The sequence below is a fragment of the Rousettus aegyptiacus genome, unplaced genomic scaffold (genome assembly GCF_014176215.1).
Source record: "Rousettus aegyptiacus isolate mRouAeg1 unplaced genomic scaffold, mRouAeg1.p scaffold_m13_p_2, whole genome shotgun sequence".
NCBI classification, from domain to species: domain Eukaryota; kingdom Metazoa; phylum Chordata; class Mammalia; order Chiroptera; family Pteropodidae; genus Rousettus; species Rousettus aegyptiacus.
In genome coordinates, this window is record NW_023416295.1 from 108,300,031 (window position 1) to 108,320,851 (window position 20,821).

Below are 20,821 nucleotides of genomic sequence, written 5' to 3' on the forward strand. Positions count from 1 at the left end.
TTAATTTTAATATTTTACATATATATATACTTTTACAAAGTTGAGTATTTTGGGGAGGGTACAAATATCTAGAGGGTACAAATCTAAATACACACACACACACACACACACACACACACACACGCACACACACGCACACACACCCCAAGCCTCCACCCACCTCCTTCTCATTCCTTGAGATTCTTAGTTTCAATCCTTTTAGCCATTACTTGTATTTTCTCTCTTATGTAAACTTAATCTTTCTTTATGTTATATACTATATTACCTCTCTTATTCTCTCCCTTACTTCTCTTCCACCGTCCTTCTGCTATAATTATCTTAAAATCACATTCACTGTTACCACTTTTATGACTATGTAAATAATTTCCACAGCTGACTCAAGTAGGAGTTTCCTGTGATAGTATTTCCTTTTATTGTACACCTTTCTGTTTTTCTAGGATTTTATTATTACCTTATATATTAATATGCTTACTTATTTATAAAACTATGGGAAATCTTCCCATCCACTCCAACAGTTTGGTAAAATTCCATAACTTCAATTCAATTATGATCAATGGTCAAGTAGATAATTTACTGTTCTTGTTTTTATTTTCTTTGAATCATCCCTTTTTCCCCTGCCCTCTACCTCTGATCCCTACCAGCTTCTTTCTAAGCCTGTTGCATTGTTTTAGCTGTTGTTATGGGATTTACCTCTACTGTCATCTTGAAAATCTAAGAGAAAAGAATGATCAAGATTCCTAGAAAAGAAAAAACATAAAACCCAGAGTACAGATGATTATTAAACCTTGAGTGAAAATGGGACAACTGTTCTAAACTAAAAGCTAGAGGTTAAGGATTTGTGTACATGCAATTAAATTTCCACATGATCATGAGGGAAGATCAGGAAGTTGGAGAACCGTCCATTTAAGGACTTCAATTTTTTGGAAAATTGAAAGAAAATGTATCTGTTCTATGGGTGTGACGGGATTGGCTCTGAATCCTGGAGGAAATAATAAAGGGACAGATTATAAATGAGTGATTAAAGGAATATGAATAGTAATATATCGAAACCACCACCACCCTCTCAATTTCATGATCCTTGTGCAAAGTAGCTTCCCACATTATCAGGAAACCACACCAGGCCCATGACGCTCACTTTTGTAGCTCTTTTCCCAATATCACGTCAAAAGGTACATTATCTACCTACTAATAAATTCTCATGTAAGATGGTAGGGAGATAAAAGCATCTCCAAATTATCTATGAATTAGATAATTTAAAAAGTGTCATTTAAAATATTATTAATTCAATGGCTTTACTGCATTTACACCAATAGTTGATTTTTCCCTAGAGTTATGTGTTCACTGAGTTCTATAAATTCTTTTTTTAATTGAAATATATATATATACACAAGGGAAATGATTAAGTTCCAAAGTCAATCGGTCAATTCATATATGAATATGATTCAAATTTACTTTTTTTTTTGCCTTCTCTTTTAACCATCGAGTTACTCATACTTGTATGTGAAGATGAGAATCTGAAAATATTTGTTATCCATATTTAAAGATTGCTTTGCAATTCAAAACTGTAGTCACCATTTTATTAATTTTATGCTTTGCAACTCTACCCATAATTATACTTATCTCTACTATGTAATGATCCAGTTTATCTGCCACATCTTTTCTAAGAATGCCAATTCTACAGTAGGCAGTTTCAAACTGTACTACATTACATTCTCAGGAAAAGAAAGCTTAAGGTTAACCCAAGATGTAAGGAGAATTGTGACAGATAAATTTGGAAAATTCAATGAAATCTTGCATTACTACCATGAAAAGAAAAGAATTAATATTTACTTAAAGAAAGCAATGGTTTTTATATTTTAGTATTTTATTTAAATAACAAAAGAATACTTTAAAGTATCAGAGAATTTGATTTGAATTTTTTTTTTTTTAATTATAGGCCATGGCACAGAAGGAAGATATGGAAGAAAGAATCACTACCCTTGAGAAGCGTTACCTCAGTGCTCAGAGAGAATCTACCTCCATACATGACATGAATGATAAACTAGAAAATGAGTTAGCAAATAAAGAGGCCATCCTACGGCAGGTTCAGTATCTTTATTTTGGTTTTGTTCTTGTCCATGTATGTGTTCTCACCATTCTTACAAAACATGTATTAAATAAAATACAGTATTTCTTGGCATTCGGTCATTCCCTAAAACTTAGAATGAAGTAAACAGATGTGTTTTTAGCATGAAATTTAGAAATTTGTCTTAATAATAATAAAAATAATGATGAAATGCTAATATTTACTTTGGATCTAGGCATGAACCAGAAACTCGGCTAGTTTACATATATTACTTTATTTAAATCTCAACACCACCTATAAAGTAAGCACATTTATTATACTAAGGATACTAAGGTTCAGAGACATGAGCACTTTCCCAAGGTCACACATCTTGTAATTGCCAGTCTAAAATGGAAACCTAACTCTATTCTGCTCTACAACAGGAGTAAGCAAACTATGGCCCATGTGCCCAAACTGTGGTTCTGTTTTGTAAATAAAATTTTATTGAAACATAGCCATACTCATTTATTTAATGATTGTCTATGATTTCATTTTTGCTACAATGGTGGAATCAAATTTTTGAAACAGAAACTATATGATACACAAAGCCGAGAATATTTACTATGTGACCCTTCACAGAAAAAGTTTGCCTACCCCATTTCTAGAGTCTGGAGTATTAACCATTATGCTGTATCACCTCTTCCTCTCCAGCTACTACTATGATATTCAATATTTTGCTATCATGGTACATCTGAAGTCTTAGTACCAAGTTGTATTCCATTTGTCCAAGTTTATACTCACTAGAATTATCTTTTCTTTTTGCTGCCATTGGTGAGCTTTTCTGTCTTTTTAATGTGCTTAATTTTATTAAGGAATATGGATAAGTTATATAAAAACATGAGGACAATAATCTTTTTTCACAATAGATATGGCAGTAGTAGCTGATTTTAAGCCTAGAATGATGACTGAAGTCCAAAGCCCCTAGCGACTAGTATTTGCTATTGTAACTATGACTCTTCAAGTGTCTTTTTTTCCAACCCTATTTCAGATGGAAGAGAAGAACAGACAGTTACAAGAGCGTCTTGAGCTGGCTGAACAAAAGTTGCAGCAGACTATGAGAAAAGCTGAGACCTTACCTGAAGTAGAGGCTGAATTGGCTCAGAGAATTGCAGCCCTGACAAAGGTACTACTATAAAACAATTGATGGATCTAGATACACTTATAGAAATTATTAGTAATCAAAATAAAATCTCTAAAGATTTTCTTTAGGCTTTATGGAAATTAAATTTATTTAATCTTTATATTGTTTTCTTATTTAGATGAATTTTTCATATTAAATGTACCTTATTTATTCTGACATGAATAATTAATATATGAATGTAATGATCTCCTTGCCTATTTAAACATTAACAGAAACAAAATTTCATGTTCTTATAGTTAATTTTCCATGATAACATTTGCACATAAGAATAATCACCAAATATAAACACATAATAATGATATTTAATATGTATTTATGTGAGACATAATAACTTACTCGGCTTAATGTAAATTGTTTGGTATAAGAAATACAGCAAATATAAGAAGTTGATTTCTTTCTGACTGTAGTATGAAAACATCTGTTATAAGTTGGAAGTTAGATTCATAGGAGTCTGCAGTCTAAAGCCAATAATCAAAGTGTATTTTGCAATTTCTTCTGAACCAGTTAAAATCAATTGTAATCTGAAGAATGATCAAAATGATCTGCCATGTTATAGCCATTAGGTTCTGCAATTATCTGCATATCTTAGAATCTTGCAACCATTATGTTAAAAAACTATTCTTACCTTTTACAGTCAAATGGAAATGACATTACTTCAAAGTGTACATGCTCGTCACTAGAATAAAAGTCCAGATTTTGTTACTAAAAGCATGTTTGACTTTTAATATCAATTCAAAATGTACACATATTTTATATGTTCACACAATTATTACCCCACTGCAGTAAATGAGTAAAATGGCTGTCGAGTGCAAGTTCCAAATTCTGCCAGAGGGATTATTTGAAACAACTGATGTGGCAATATAAAAGTAGGCACACATACTTGCTTTCCTGAAAAAGTAAATAAAGGGGGACAGTAGACCGATGCATGTGGTTAAAATAAGGTAATAAATCACATAGTAAAAAGGCAAACATTTGACAAAACAAGCAGCTTTAGAAAGTATTGGAATATTGGTGATCTATAGAGTATTAGTGTAACTAGCTGAATAAAACATTAGTCACCTTAGGGTAATGTTACAATCTGGATCCTTCTATAGTCACAGATCATGCCATAAACCCCTTTGGCAATTACAGAAATGTGTGATTTCTAAGATAAATGTAAATTTATTCTTTTATTTTAAGAAAGATTCTCTAAATTATATAAAAATATGCAAATATAGCAGTAGTTCTCTTCTTACGAATACATTTTAAATTACTATAATATGAATTAATGTATGTATACATATTCTTTTCATCAAAACATAAAGAATTTTTATAGAGTTACCTTATTGAACCAAATTATTTTAGGGAAAGTTAGATGACTGGTTAAATAATAAAAACTGTTATAAAATTTTAATGTAAAATAATCATCAATATTATTTTAAGTAAAATACAAGAAAGTCTGGAATCTCTCCCAAAGAAACACAATTTAAAATTCAGCAAATAGTTGCCTCAAATTAATTTTTGAATACCTAAGAATAAAACATTTAAAATATACTGGATGAAAAGGTGAAGAGATTAAAAAGTACAAATTGGCACTTATAAATAAAATAGTCACGGAGATGTAAAGTACAGCATAGGGAATACAGTGGCTAATATTTTAATAACTATGTATAGTGTCATTTGGGTACTAGACTAATTGAGTAGATCATTTTGTAAATTACATAAAAGTGACCACAAGTTTTTACACCTTGAACTAATATAAAATAATATTGACTGTCACCTATTATTGAAAAAAAAACATAATAAAATAAAATACTCTAAATATTTGTAAGAATCTTTGATTTAGAATATAAAACAAAAAACCAAAATAGTGTCTCATCTTTCTTGCCCTTCATTTGAGATCATATTTTTGTTATGTGCATTCACTTGTGCACCCAAAATAATTTCCTCGGTTTACTCCTACCTACTAACATATTGCTAAAATTTCACTTCATGTGGACTCTTTTGATTTCTTCATTTTTCCATAGAGTTTTGTTCTTCTTAAGAAGTGTTAAAATGCTAAAATTCACTCTGCTTCTTTTTACTGCTTTCTCTTCTGCTTGGCTCTATATCAACATTATTCCAGACATAGAGTTTTTAGATTATTGCTATATTTAATTCATTATACATGCTCTTTTAGTGCTGAGATTTTATTCTCAAGAACACACTCTCTGCTTGTAACATTTTTATGACATTTGAAGATCACTCTTTCATTTGTTCTCTCATTTTATGGCTACAATAATATACTTCTTGTCTTCTGTTCTAAAGACTTTTAGGGACCATCTCTAGTCCTGCTTTATTTATTTATTGTTGAATTTCCATTTGTTTTCAATATGTCACTATTATTGATCATCATAGTCTTTCTCTACTTCTTAATATTTTTGACTACTCACTAAAGTAAAAAGATTTCTGCTTAACTTAAACCTAGGCTCCCCTCTCCTATATTTTGAATAGTAATCTTAATCCCTCAGATATTTTATTCTACTTTTATTATCATCTACTGATTTTTTTCTCTTTGGTTCTCCTCTCTCTAACTTCAATTTCTTCTCCATTTCAAAACATAGTCACATTCTTCCCAAAACCATTTCTGCCCATGTAATTCCTTTTAAAACTTTAGCTCATTTGAAATTTTCCTATGTCACGTTAAAGAGTCAATACAAGGTAAACCCTATGTCACATCAAGGAGTATTTTTAAAAAGTAGCAGATGTTCTTGTGTGGCCCCTGTATTTATACCAGATGCTTAAACTGAGGTCCTCACAAGGCAAATGTGAACATAAATCCATAGTGATTGAAAATCAATCACAGTGTTTGTTTAGAAATGATATCTAAATCTATTCTTTGGTTGATAAAACTATCTTTTTTTCTGTGTGTGTGTGTGTGTGTGTGTGTGTGTGTGTGTGTGTGTGTGTAGGTAAAGCTCATTTAGGGCTTTTAGAAAGTCAGAAGTATGGCTATGGATAAAACTAAAACTAGGTTTTTGCAAGTATATACACAATCAATAAAGATTTTTGGCTCCAGATCTTATATGATGTTTACTTTTAATTAAAATGCATATTCCCTCAGGAAGGATATAATTCATCTTGAATTCCATAAGGTATTTCATTCACTTTTAGTACCAATAAAAAAGTATCAATAACATAGTAATTAAATAATACAGAATTCTTGATCACTCTCTGAAGCAAATTTTCAATGTGTGGTGTATTTTCAGTAAAGATGGAAACAGGTTTAAGGACCTTGAAAGACCTACTGGATTTTACTTGTATTTTTGAAGGGACAGTTTTAAAAATTGAAATGTTCATGTCTTGACTACCTTGAATCAGCCACCTGATTAATTTTCATACCACTAACTGCCTATTAAATTATACTTTTGAGAACTTACAAATACCTTTATGAATTTAGATTATATAATTTTAATATCTTGACCCATTTATTGTATTCTTTATTGAATTCCAAATTTTAAATACTATTATAAATCCATTTTATAGCTCTTGAAGACTATGGTAGCTTCCTGTATTGCTTCTGCTTGAAAATTTGAGGAGAAAAATTACTTATGGTTATTTTTTTTTATTATTTCCCACATTTATGAAATAAGAGTATCAGAAGAAAAATCTTATAAAATGTATATGTTGAACTATAACTTGCATACGTACACTCATTAATTGTTAAATGTTATTTCATAGATTAAATTGGAATTTGTTGTATAAAATAATATATATACATATGAACCAATACATAACTAGATTACTATTTATTTTCAGGTACAGAATGGCATATTTATATTTGGTCCTATATTTACATGAAATAAATTTTACAGTTTTAGAATAAATTTATAAATGTAATAGAATATGCTCTGGAGTTATATTTTGTAGTACTAACATCAGATACTTTTGATGTTAAAATTACGTGTAATTTTGATTAAAATGTTGTAACTTTACATGTAATCCGTGCGTAATGTACTAATAGAATTCAGCTATCAGCAACATTACCTGTCGAACACTGCATCTGTGGTAACCTGACAATCACCTCCGAGACATGTAACTCAGCTTGGCACTGGGGAAACATTAGCTCACGGAAGCAGTACACTGCCGCTTTACTTTAGGTCACTCTCTTGTTTCCACAGCAACAAATCAACACAGAAAGAGTTTGGGAGTGGTCACTAGTGTCATTCAAAAGAGTTCACAAATAATACTTCTTGTCCTCACAATATTATTGTCATCTTTATAATCTGAGGACTTTTAATCACATTCATTTAAAATTCCAAATTAAAACTGTATCTTAGGATACGTGCCAAGGTTCAAGACCTACAACCATAATGTATATTCAGAGATCAGAAGTCATTTTGTAAGTTTGCTGCTTTTGCTGAGGAAACTCAATCCTGCTTGAAATGGAAAACACTACTAATAACTAACCTCATGGCTTAGCTTTTTCTCTGATTTCGACAGAGTTGGGTTTATAATAAATTTTATTTCCAATTTATTTCACTTGGGTCATTGCCTTAGCATATTCCACAACATTAAGGTACATTATTTCCATCATTTTTAAGTAACATGATAAACAAAAACCAAAATACAAAACATTTAACAATCTACCAAGGACATATTCTAGTGTTGGTTTCTCATAATTTCAATTATTACATGACTCTTTTAGAGTTGCTTTAATTTATTCAGTAGTAGTCTTTCATTGCCAGCCATCACTAACCTTCCATACCTTAGGTTGATAGCTTTTTATTTGAGCATATCATTGTTTTCCAGTTACAGCCATCAACTGCATCATGTTCACCAGATATTGGTGTAGTTCTTTCCATATAAAATTCTGTCTATTAAAGTATTAAATTTGCTGTCATGTTTTTCTTTTAAGCATTCTGTGCTATGTTCTGTTCAGTGTCAGTGTCTTTAGTTCTGATTTTTCAATTTTGTCCCTCTCCTTTTCCTTGACTTGTTAGTCTGATCCAACCTCTTCTACCTCATCAGATGATTATCAATATGTTATGGAAGCTAAACTACAAGAAATGATCTCCATACGTAGGAAGGTAGTCCTACTGGACTTTACTTTCTATTGCTAAATAGAATCCATCTAAGTTTTTCTTTTTATTTATAAAAATTATGTTACTTTTATTTATTGATAATCGACCATCTGTGCAGTTCAGTGCTTCAGGAGCTTACGATTGGACAATGGCAGGTTTGTGTTCAAACCATGCACAGTCTGCATGTTACATTTGGCTGATTTCATTGCTCATAAATGACTCCAATGTTTTGCTGATGCTTGGATGTAACAGGCCTTTGTAGCTGACACATTTCAAGCAATGCTGTTCAGCTGCCTGTTTAAAGAAAGTTTATTTTTGAAAACTACATTTGCGGTTAGTAGTAGCTTGCTTTACATTTTATTTCAATTTATTTAGAGGAAAAGTGTTAATCAAATGTTACAAATTAGGTGCATTCTTCATATTTTTGAATAGGCTGAAGAGAGACATGGAAACATTGAAGAGCGTATGAGACATCTAGAAGGTCAACTTGAAGAGAAAAATCAAGAACTTCAAAGAGTATGTATATTGAAAACTGCTCCCCTCAATCATCAATTTCAAGCTTTATATTCTACATTCAAAAAATGAATGTCTTTCTTAATTATGAGTTACATTTAAAATATTGTGGATATGCCCTTTCCATTTTAAAGAAAAAAAGTTTCTAGCAATATAATCCAAATAGATATAAAATTAAATCCCATTTAAAACTAGAAAAAAATTTAAAAACAAATCCAAATACTTTTAAATGATTATTGTGTCAAATTTATTTTTTCTTGGATGTAAGGCTAGGCAAAGAGAGAAAATGAATGAAGAACACAACAAAAGATTATCTGATACTGTGGACAGACTTCTGACTGAATCCAACGAGCGCTTACAGTTACACTTAAAGGAAAGAATGGCTGCTCTAGAAGAGAAGGTAAAATGACAGAAAAGTAGAATCACATGAACATTTAGCAATGTTTTTATAATCATGCTTGTTTTATACTCTGCTGCAATCCTTGTATTGGTCAGATTATTCATTTACTTTCCATAATTAAAAAAAAAATAGCCTGCTATATTCTTAGAAGTGAATGGTTTCTATAAAAATGAGTAACGTCAATTTTCAAATGAATAAAAAATGCTTAATGGTGTATAAACCTTACATATTGGCGTGATCATACAAGACAAATGTACTAAAACATACTGTGCTTTTGTGATAAAAATATTCCACTTATCATTTGCCTGGTGTGCAAAACAGAAAAATGATAAGACAAAAACAATATTTTGCAGTATGTAGGAAGGCTTGTTTTGAACTATTCAAATATTTCAAGTAACTGAGTCTAATACTAGTCTAAAAGCCAAAATGTGAGAGTTTGTATCACTAATAGTTCAATTTCATTACAGAATTTAGGAATGCAGTATTTTCAGCTGCATTGTTTTTTTTTTTTTCAAAAAAAAGTGCTTCTGTGCAGTCTGGAGTTTTAGTCACAATTCCTTATGTCTCGTTGATAGTTGGCAGCTACCAGATCAAAAAGCGTGAGCTAGTTGCCAATTCTAGAGCAGAAACTAACAGAGGTACTAAAACCCAGGTGCACAAATCATATTGGAAATTTAGATTAAATGCCAGTCACTACTTAAGCTAGATATTTTCCCTGTTCTGTACAATAAACCAAAATAAGGAAAATGTTCTAATGAAATGTTAAACTATTTTGATTAATTTGCTCATTAGGAAGTCATAAGGCATGACTTCTTCCCACTTAACTCCAAGTGTGTGGCCACTATGCCAATTACTACACTCTTAGGTTAATTTTACTCTATAAACTTGAAAAGAATGCATTATTTTAGATCACGCTTTTGTATCAGTATGAGAAAAATATACTGAATTTACAACAGTAATACTTTTTTGGCATGATTTAAAAAAAATCTATGATGTAACTTATTTCTATGTCATGATGTATAACATTGGTTTTTAAATAGCTAAAATTTATTTTTATTTCTTTAATAACTTAACCATCATAGAAATTGTTAATTCTTTATTTGAATACGAGTCCAGAACTCAAACTATAAAAATATGATCTGATCATCTCTTCTTTCTTCAGATAACAAAAATTATTTTACCTGGATTCTTTGTCAATAATATCTCTGGCTAACATTTAGCTTGTAACTCACTTTTTCTCATTCGTAGAGCAACCTAATTTCTCAAATTTTAGAAAAGCTGAAAGGAGGCAAACACCAATAGCTTGAAAGATAATATCCATTCCTTTTCTCAATTCAAATGATACAAAATAACATCCCACTTAAATTTTATGTATTTCTCAAAATGTTAAGGTGTCAGGTTTAAAGATTCTGTTTAAACTTGGTTTCCATAGAAACCAAGAAATAGATGCAACAAGGAAGCAATCAAAGATTATTGCATGATTAAAAAAAAATCTACATATTTAATTACTTTATGTTTAGCTTATTATTTCTGTTTTTTTTTTCTTCTGTAGAATGTTTTAATTCAAGAATCAGAAACTTTCAGAAAGAATCTAGAAGAATCTTTACATGATAAGGTATCATGAAAACTTACATTTGTCCATTTTTCTTTTTCATACTGCTGAATGTTTTGTTGAAAAATACATTTAACAGGATGTAATTTTAGAATGTTATCTTTTTAAAAATAATTTGACTTTTATATTATACATAACAGTGTGTACATATGTAGGGAAAGCTTGATGAATTTTTACAAACCCAACACACTAAAAGTCAACACTCTGGAAACCCCTCACTTGCTAACATGCAATTACTATCCTTACACTAAAAGATAATCCCTGTCTTAACTTCTTATAGAAAAAATTGCTTTTGACTTATTTGGGCTTCATATAAATGGAATAAAAATTTATGCACTAATTTGAGTCTAGTTTTAGATATTTTAGCAGAAATGTATTAAATACCTATTTTGCATAAGAATTGTGCTGTTATATATTTTTGAACATGATCCTAGTTCCAAAGTAGCTGAAAAATCTAATTGAAGAGAGAGAACACACTTTTGACAAAGCAATAAGTTGCAGAGTAGCAGACACCAAGTGTCAAATGAGTGAAACAGACGTTAAGAACTATAAGTAGGAGAGATCGCCATACATTACTGCTATAAAGAAGGCTTCAGTGAGGTGAGACTTGACTAAAACTTTAAGGAAAGGTAAGACTATGTTGCGAGTCTTTTAAGTACAGTGCATATAGCATGATTACAGATACTAGGGATATGGAAGGAATGGAAAGAGAGGAGAGAGAGAGAAGGAGGGAAAGAGGGAGAAAGGGGAAAGAGGAAGGAAGGAAAGGAAGAAGAAATTACAACACTGCGGTATAGGGAAGGTATTGGAAAAGATAAAAAAAATAAAGTTGAGATTGAATAATTGTATATTCAACCCAAATGAATATTAATTATTATGATGTCAATTTTTAATATAATATTTGGTCCTACAGTCAGTGTGTACAATATCTCCCGAAAGATAGATCTACTAGAGCAATATAAGATGGCACCTAGAAGATGGTACCAAATTCTCTTAAAGTAGTTCAGAATGTCGACATGAGGGAGATGACATTTCATCAAGCTCTCGAAGGCAGATATCTTAGAGGAGAGTAGGGTAGAGTACAGAGCATATGCAACAATACAGAGAAAACAAAGATGTTTTATTTACTTTATCACCAGAACTTTGCTGTGACTGGTATGTATGTAAAGAACTAGCTTTTGGCCAGATTATGAATTTTGGACTTAATCCTGTTATGCAATGTTCAGTTGTCCAAAACTCTGTGTGCTCCTGGCAAGATCCCCAAAACCCATTCCCCAGTACCTACCCAAGCCTTGTAGTATCACCAGTCTGCCTAAGTAACCAGCAGTACTAATCGTTCCATGTTTCACATCCTTATTCAGTTCCAGAAGAAGCAAATCCCAGATCATACATCATTTCTGAATATTATTTCATACAGCTAAACATATTTCCTAATCTAACTATATTTCCTAAAACTCCTCAAGTTTTCACTCAGTTATATATAACTCATAGTCCATCATCAGCAAAATTCCCTGCATACTAAGTTCTTTCAATATTTCTTGTCATCATCTTGATCTCTAAAATTCGAAGTTCTAAAGACTGTCCTTAGATTCTCCTCTAAATTTAAGCCCTGGTGAACTCATCTGATCTCATGGGTTTAAATACCATTTATAAATTGAGCACTTCCAGATTTAAATAACCTACTGGGTTCTCTCCCTTGAAGGAGTTCATGTATTCAAGAGCCAACTCATTATTTCTGGACACGTAGGTCTCAAACTTAACAAGTCTATTCCCTCAACAACACCACCACCTAACATGATCACCACTACCAGCAGTCTTCTCAGTAAAGCAGGAAATTTATTAGTCCATTACTGTATTTTAGATGCCTAGCACACAAGAGGTGCTTAATGTATATTTGTGTAAATAACCAATGAATGAATTAAAAAATATAATAAGAAACTATCAAATATTTTTAAGCAAAGGATTTATTTGATCATACATGTTTTTTAAAATGCTACATCTTGCAGAAGAATATGTGGGGAAAGACTGAAAGGAGCACCACTTCTGTGGAAGCTAGTAAAATAATTCAGAAAGGCGATAAAAAGTATATAGAATAGGATGATAGTGGTAAGAATAAAAAGGCCAGATTAAAAAAAAAAATCATTACAGAGGCCACATTGACAAAAAGAGGTGTGATGAGAAAAGAAGTTTGAGTCAAGTAAAATGTCAAGCATAGGCCATTTTGAGAAGGGAAAAACAAAAAAAAACAGCAATGGAAAAATCCAGGACACATTTAAACATTTATAACATTATAAAAATTATAATCATGAAAACAAAATTAAGTGCTTACATGAGCATTTTTAGAGCTATAAGACAACCCTTATCTCCATAAATTTATAGACTAAAACTAAAAATACCAATTTGAGAAAATGTTCAGTTACACAAATAATTATGCCAATATCAAATTTATAATTTTAATTCATATGATGTAATTTTTTTTATCCTTACCCTTTTAATTCTATCTTCTTTCTCCTTCACTCATGTGTTCTTCAACCCTTTTAGAATAATAGGAATTCTTCACTTACTGCATAAATTAGACCTTTATTTTTTTAACCGGCCATGATTTCTACTTTGAAGTGATGTATATATAGGTAGTCATGACCTCAGTATTCCCGTAAATTCATGAAAATGTAGGATTAGTGATTGCTAGGGAATATGGATGGATTTTTATTGATTTCTGCTGTTTGCGTTTTCATTACAAAGGGAAAAATCAGGCATGTTTCACTTTCATGTCTAATAATCTTTAAAAGAATTATATCCATCAGTTTTTAATTTTTAAAAACCCACTAAACTTGGTAGTTTGGTTTATCATAATTGAGTGTTGGTATTATTGGCATTTGGATATCATTTGAGTAACACTTCTTTGATTTTTAGGAAAGATTAGCAGAAGAAATTGAAAAGCTGAGATCTGAACTTGACCAATTGAAAATGAGAACTGGCTCTTTAATTGAACCCGCAATATCAAGGTAACATTAAATTAAAAGCTTCTCTAGAGGTCACTAAAAATCAATATAAATTTCCTTATGGTTCATATTGCCTCAAATGAAATAAATAAATAGCTCCTATTACTCAGCTCTAATTGCCCTATTTTGACTCCTTACCAATTTACAGTTTCTACATTCAAAAGTAATTCTCTAATTTAAAAATACTTCTAGAAGATATGCAATAAAAATTTAAATTACTGCTTTTCATATTCCACACTTAATTATATAGATAAAATACATAAAAAGAATCTTAAATGAAGAAATGGAACTGTGTATAACATTGCATTTCATTCCAGGAAGAAGTATCAGCCCTTTTCTCTACTGGTAAAAATGCTTTCAATGTTTAATGTTACTGGAGAAATATCATTAATTGTGGTGATTTAATATACTCCTATTTTTGTAAAATAATTGCAAATAAAGAGATAATAATGAATGATACAAGTTAAAAATTAAAATAAATTTAATAATACTCATCTACTTTGAATATCTCATCTTAAAAGAAATAAGCCTTGAGATGATTATTTAGTCTGTGGATAGATACATAGATTTCAAATTCACATTTTTTTTTTGATTAGAGCTTTTTATTGAAAGTTGATAAGGAATCTTAGAAAGACTCATTTATTTAATCATTTAGTTATTAGGCAATATAATAATATCAGCTATTTAAAACTTTTGACCACCACAGATTTCTATAAGTTCATTTTCCCGGGTCTTATGCTTATCTTAAGAATTTTATTTCCACAAGGGCAGGAATTTTTCTCTGTTTAATTACTATAGTCCCCATACATTAAAAAAAAAAAAAAAAAAAACTGGCATGTATATGTTCTCGATAGATATTAGTAAATGAATGGCTATCTGGTAAAGCATTTTTCAGATGCTCTGATGAAAAATCCAAATAAAAAATTATAAAGGTTATACTTTTCAGTATAAATATTAATAAAACATTCAATATTTTAAGTATTTCTATTTTCAGTTTAGTATAAGAAACACAGTTCTGCAGGCATAAAAATGTCCAATATTTTTTAAATATGTAGGTTTTTAATTTAGAAAGCCATGCTTAATTTTTTTTATTCTGATATATATCTGAACAGAAATTATTAATTTAGTACTATATGTTTACATAGTGATGATGATGATGATGATGATGGTGATAAAGAAAAAGGAGAAAAAGAGCTGATAAAATATCAAAGGAGTAAATATGTAGAATGAGCATTATTCAATTGACAAATTAAAGATATTTTAATGGGACCAAATGACCATTTTGACCTTCAGTCACAGAAACAGAGAATCATAGAAGTGTTATCTAAAAGTTAATCACTGCAATGAGTCATCATGGGCCACCTAACGATGTGACATTTATCCACAATAAAAGCACTACACACAGAACAATTCTTCTCTGACACAGCGGATTGTAATAGAAATAACACGAGAGCAAGCATAAGACTGACATTTCTAGGTTTCAGATATACAATTACTAGCTGTTTGATTTTGGAAAACCATTTCTTTAATAAGATTCTAATTTTCTATTTATTTTACATAAATTATATATAAAATACTAAATTGTATAAAAAAACTAAAATGAGAAAAGTAAGCAAAGGTGTTTTGTAAACAGTAAATCACATCACAAGTATTAAGTATTATAGGAATTATTGAGATAGCTAAACCAATGGAATTTATAATAAATTACAGGATAACTGAATATTAAATAACAATTGTTTATTGAACATCCATGCTTCTAAGTGCACATAATTAAGAAAGAAACAATAATGAAAACATGATGCAGGAGAACTTCATCTACTTGTATTTGATCTTACAGGTAAAACATTAGGAAGAGATGAGTTAAAGTTAGGGAATATCGGTAACTAATATCCTCTACTAGTGGTATCTCATCTGAAAATAAAGTAAACTAAGTTCCAGAGTGTCTGGAGATGGCCTGATTTGTCTGAACTCTGAAGAAAGGATAGGATGTGAATAATTAGAAAGGATGATGGAGGACATTCCAGAAGCAGAGGGATAGGTAACCGATTTACTCTAAGAGAAATTCATATTTGATTCCTCTATGGAAGTTCTTTTGTGAGATTATGTGCAAGAGTTACGGGAGATTTAGAAAGAAAAACTATATATTTCCTTTTCTAAATGAACTGGTGACTACAAATAAACTTGTAAACCTAGACCTCCAAGTGCCTCTCAAAATGATATTCACAAAAATATTTAAGAATCGAAATGTATAAAAATATTACCTTTGATTTCTCTTGTTAGAGAACTAACTCACAGACTTAATATGAAGAACTAAGATAGTGTTAGTCAATGGGACTTTATGAACTGAGACTTTAAGGATGCTAAACATGTATATGTGTGAAGAAACTGTTTTTAAAGGGTCGAAAGTGAAAGAATTGAGTTATTGAAAGAATGGAAAGAATGTCAGTACAGCCAGATGGAGAGAATGATACAGAGAGTAACTAGAAGTGAAGCTGCAAAGTAGGAAAGGCCCAACTTGTAGATGGCCTTGTGAGAACATTGAAGGGTTTTAAGAAGGTTATCAATGGGACTGGATCAGTGTTTTGTTTCATGCTTTTATAAATGACCTGGAGTTGAAAGAAGGAAAAAAAAAAAAAGAAGAAGAAGAAAATACTCCTGGGATAAGGAGTTACAATTTTGGACACGGCACTCTGATGCCCAAAATGATATTAACCTAAGCCTCCACAGACAAGAGATACCTAGAATGTTCTAAGCTAGATAGTTCAAAATCTATTATAATCAATTTCATTCATTCATTATCTTACCAGATATTTATTAAGTGCTTACTATATGCTAGAGATACCTCCTTGCACATATAATGATGACTAAAATATATATGTCTTTAAGAAATTATACCCTCTCCCAAGCAGATAAAGATGGAGATTTATATCATTTATGAGCATGGCATTGGTAGTTAGTTTTTTATATGTAATTGCTCCACAACAAAAGCAGTTTGCTTGATTAAATCTCAGGTTCATGCGTAAAACAATAGCTGACATCTATTTCGGGAATGATTCCTTAGTTTATTTGCATTAACGTCCTCTTTGGAAAAATAAAGACTTGCATCAGTTAAGCCAATGTCTCCTACTGTTTCAAACACTCAGACTTCACAACATCTTTTAATTTTGCCAAATATTTGGAATTGCTTTGTTCAAAAAGAGAGCATAGTAGATCAGCAAGAGACTAAGTTCAAAACAGAAAACAAAGTTTTTGAGGAACCTCCATAGTGTTTTCCTTTCTGGCTGCACCAATTTACAATCCCACCAACAGTATGTAAGGATTCCATTTTCACAGCATGGCGGTTCCTCAAAAAATTTAAAATAGAATTTCCACATGACTCAGAAAGCCTACTTTGGGGTATTTATCCAAAGAAATCCAAAACACTAAGTTGAAAAGACATGGACACCCCCCTACATTCATTACATTATTTACAGTAGCCAACATATGGAAGCAATCTAATTGTGCATCGATAGATGAATGGATAAAGAAGATGTGGTTATATATATACAACAGAATATTATTCTGCCATAAAAAAGAATGCAGTTTGCCACTTGAGACAACATAGATGGACCTGGAGGGTATTATACTAAGTGAAATAAGTCAGACAAAGACAAATACCATATGATTTCACATATGTAGAATGTAAAAAAAAATAAAAATAAAAAATAAACAAGCAAAACAAACTAATAGATACAGAGAACATTTTGATGGTTACCAGATGGGAGTAAGGTTGTGGGGGACAAGGGAAAAGGAGAAAGGGATTAAGATGTACTAATTGCCAATTACAAAAATAGGCTTAAGGATGTAAAGTGCAGTATAGGAATATAGTCAATAATACTATAATAACTATGTATGGTGCCAGATGGGTACTAGACTTATTGGGATTACCACTTCATAAGTTATATAAATGTCCAATCACTATGTTATATGCCCAAAACTAACATAATATTGCATGTCAACTCTAATTGAAAAATTAAAATAATAATAATTAAAAAATAAAAGAAAAAATAAACAACAAAATAGAGCAAACAGCTTTAAGTATTTTTTCTCCTGATGATCACTTATAGGACAACATGTTGTCACTGTTATCATCATCATTATTGTAGTAATGAGCTAAATTTGCTGTAAATCTATGAAATAATGTTCCAGGAGAAACTTATACTATACTTTGATTACAGTGTACTTAATTATCATACTTATTGAAAACCAGTGTGAAAATATTTTCCAATCGGTATGTTGAACTGTTTTTCTCTCTAAGCAGAACTCAAAATCAAATGTGCTTATCAAAAGATCTTTCTTTATCTTTTTGCATTGATGTCTTATTAAAAGCTCAAAAATTGTTTTGATGGTATATCTTATTTTATTACAAATAAAATTATTAACCTTAGGTTAATCTTTTTTATTGATTTCCTAAATTGAAAAATAGATTGTTGAAAAATACAGAATTCAGAGACTCCAAGCTTTTACACTGTTAGATTAATGAGGAATGTTTAAAACAAATATAGTCACAAATAGCATATATTGTGAGATCCACTAAACAGCTCAGACTAAATAGAATTGCCAGAATTTAAACCAATCGATCTTAGTTATCCATCTTAACATGTTTTGTTGTACTATCACATTTAAAAATGATAGTGAACAGAATGGTTTTGTATATTCTAAAAAAAGAAAATGTACTCAACCTTCAGAAATGAACCTGAGACTGGAAATTCTGACCTAAACCTCTGAAGGGACCTCAAAAAGTCATGACAATTCATTAGTTTTCTTTCTTGATATTTATTTTCTTGAAGGTTTATGTTTTATTTCCATTTGCAAAGTGGATAGCGATTTGCTGATAAGTATAACTTTTGGAAATTGACTATATTTTATAGCTTTTTCTTTTTTCCAGGACTCATCTAGACACCTCAGCTGAGTTGCGGTATTCGGTTGGGTCTCTAGTGGACAGTCAGTCTGATTATAGAACAACTAAAGTAATAAGAAGACCAAGAAGAGGCCGCATGGGTGTTCGAAGAGATGAGCCAAAGGTTAATTTTTTATTCCAAGTCTCTGATGGTTTTAAGTAAATACACTATTCTATTTGGGATAGAAGTTTAATACTGAGATAATTGAAATTTTATTAGATTTTACTGTGACATGACACATTTTAAAAACTATAACTAACATAAAAGCCCTATTATGTGCCAGAAAGTAAACATTTCCCATATATTTATTCACATAACTTTATGATTTGAGTACTATTTTTAAACTAATTTCAGATATAAAAAGATTAAAACTCAGAATTTTAAATGTTCAATATTATGCAGCCAGCAATAAAGTCAATACGTGAATCTATGTTTATGTGGTTTTAAATCCCATGTTTTTATTCACTATGCTATATTGCCAAATAAATAGATTTTTGGTTTGCTTGAGCACCTAAGCAATGGCATTTATATTGTTAATTAAAATTAAGTATTTAATTATAATTACTATTTTTAAAACACTTTGAGGAAAATGTACATAGGCTATTGAAAGTGTTTGTAGAAAACTGTTCATTATCAACTACAGTGCCAACCTTTCATTTACTCAATAACTTAAAATTTGTATGCTGTGCATGTTGAGTAAATATATAGTTTCATTTTACAGGGAAGTAATGTAGTTCCTTTGTGCCCTAAATATACTTTGTTCTCTCCGATCACTTTTATGTGTCCAAAATACTACATAACCTACTTGTCTTATTCGTGTACTGGCTCTTAACACCCTTTAGTTTTTAAATGGCACATACCTATGTGTCATGTATAAATTAATCCTCCAATATCTGTTGATGAATAAGTAAATAAATGAACAAATGAGGGATAAATTAAATTCATATCAGTTCTTTTCTCCCTTGTATATGACAAATAAACTAGCACTACTTAATACCAAAATAATTTGAAACACAATTGCTAATTCAAGTCCTCAAATCCTAAATACCCAAGGCAATATCATATGGTCCCATGTAAAATTATTTTATATCATTGCAAAAATAAAAAACTATTTTTTAAAAAGCAGAAAACCCTGAGACCTACCCCTTATTCCCAAGCCTGTTATACTTTCAAATTACAACTTGAAAGACACTGATCTGTTGGTTACTTGAGACTTTCATTCACATGAGTATTTATTATATCAATTAAAAAAACATTACCATGTTAATTATTATGCCCTGGGCTTAGAAAAATCAATGAGGTGTTTAAGTGACCAGAGCAGTAGAAATTAAATTAAATCACTTTGCAATATTTTTTAATAATACTTTGTTAGAAACTATGTAAATACAAATATTGTGTGATAATATTTGTATTCCTAGTCTATAACAAGAAAATATAAGTAAGGCTAATAGTACAAGAAATGGGAATGCTTGTGTACGAATTCTTGATTTCATATCTTGATTTGGGGTTGAACTAGAAATCATGCAGAAGTTTATTATCTTTATTTCTAAACAAGTCTTGATATTTATGCTGACAGTTAATACCTCTCATTACTTAAACATGCTAAGGAACTATTTTATTGAACCAATATGTTAAATATTATTATTGTATTTTTATTATATTGATTATTGCATGTTAATTAATTTTGCTTTTGCCAGGTAAGCTATAAAATCATGTGTGCTTTTTTGTTGTTTTTCAGAATATTACTTTGAAAATGAGCAATGTGATAAATGCTGTAATTGTTCATTTACTACTCAGGTAAAATCTCTTGGTGATCATGAGTGGAATAGAACTCAGCAAATTGGAGTACTAAGCAGCCACCCTTTTGAAAGTGACACAGAAATGTCTGATATTGATGATGATGACAGAGAAACCATTTTTAGCTCAATGGATCTTCTCTCTCCAAGTGGTCATTCTGATGCCCAGACTCTAGCTATGATGCTTCAGGAACAATTGGATGCCATCAACAAAGAAATCAGGTGAGTTCAATTATTACCGATGTTTTCAAGGGATTAGAAAACCTTGATA

At 30.6% G+C, this 20,821-nt stretch overlaps 1 protein-coding gene across 16 annotated transcripts in view; it reads left to right on the forward strand.

Annotated features, from left to right (window-relative positions):
• PPFIA2 (PTPRF interacting protein alpha 2) overlaps positions 1–20,821 on the forward strand; it is a 424,261-nt gene that overhangs the window by 319,786 nt on the left and 83,654 nt on the right. For all 16 annotated transcript variants that reach the window (XM_036237945.1, XM_036237946.1, XM_036237951.1 and 13 more), the window contains 8 exons: positions 1,937–2,083; positions 3,093–3,227; positions 8,720–8,803; positions 9,069–9,200; positions 10,753–10,815; positions 13,726–13,817; positions 18,742–18,877; positions 20,552–20,772. In XM_036237945.1, the coding sequence (XP_036093838.1) occupies positions 1,937–2,083; positions 3,093–3,227; positions 8,720–8,803; positions 9,069–9,200; positions 10,753–10,815; positions 13,726–13,817; positions 18,742–18,877; positions 20,552–20,772 (1,010 nt within the window). The remainder of the gene's footprint in view (positions 1–1,936; positions 2,084–3,092; positions 3,228–8,719; positions 8,804–9,068; positions 9,201–10,752; positions 10,816–13,725; positions 13,818–18,741; positions 18,878–20,551; positions 20,773–20,821) is intronic.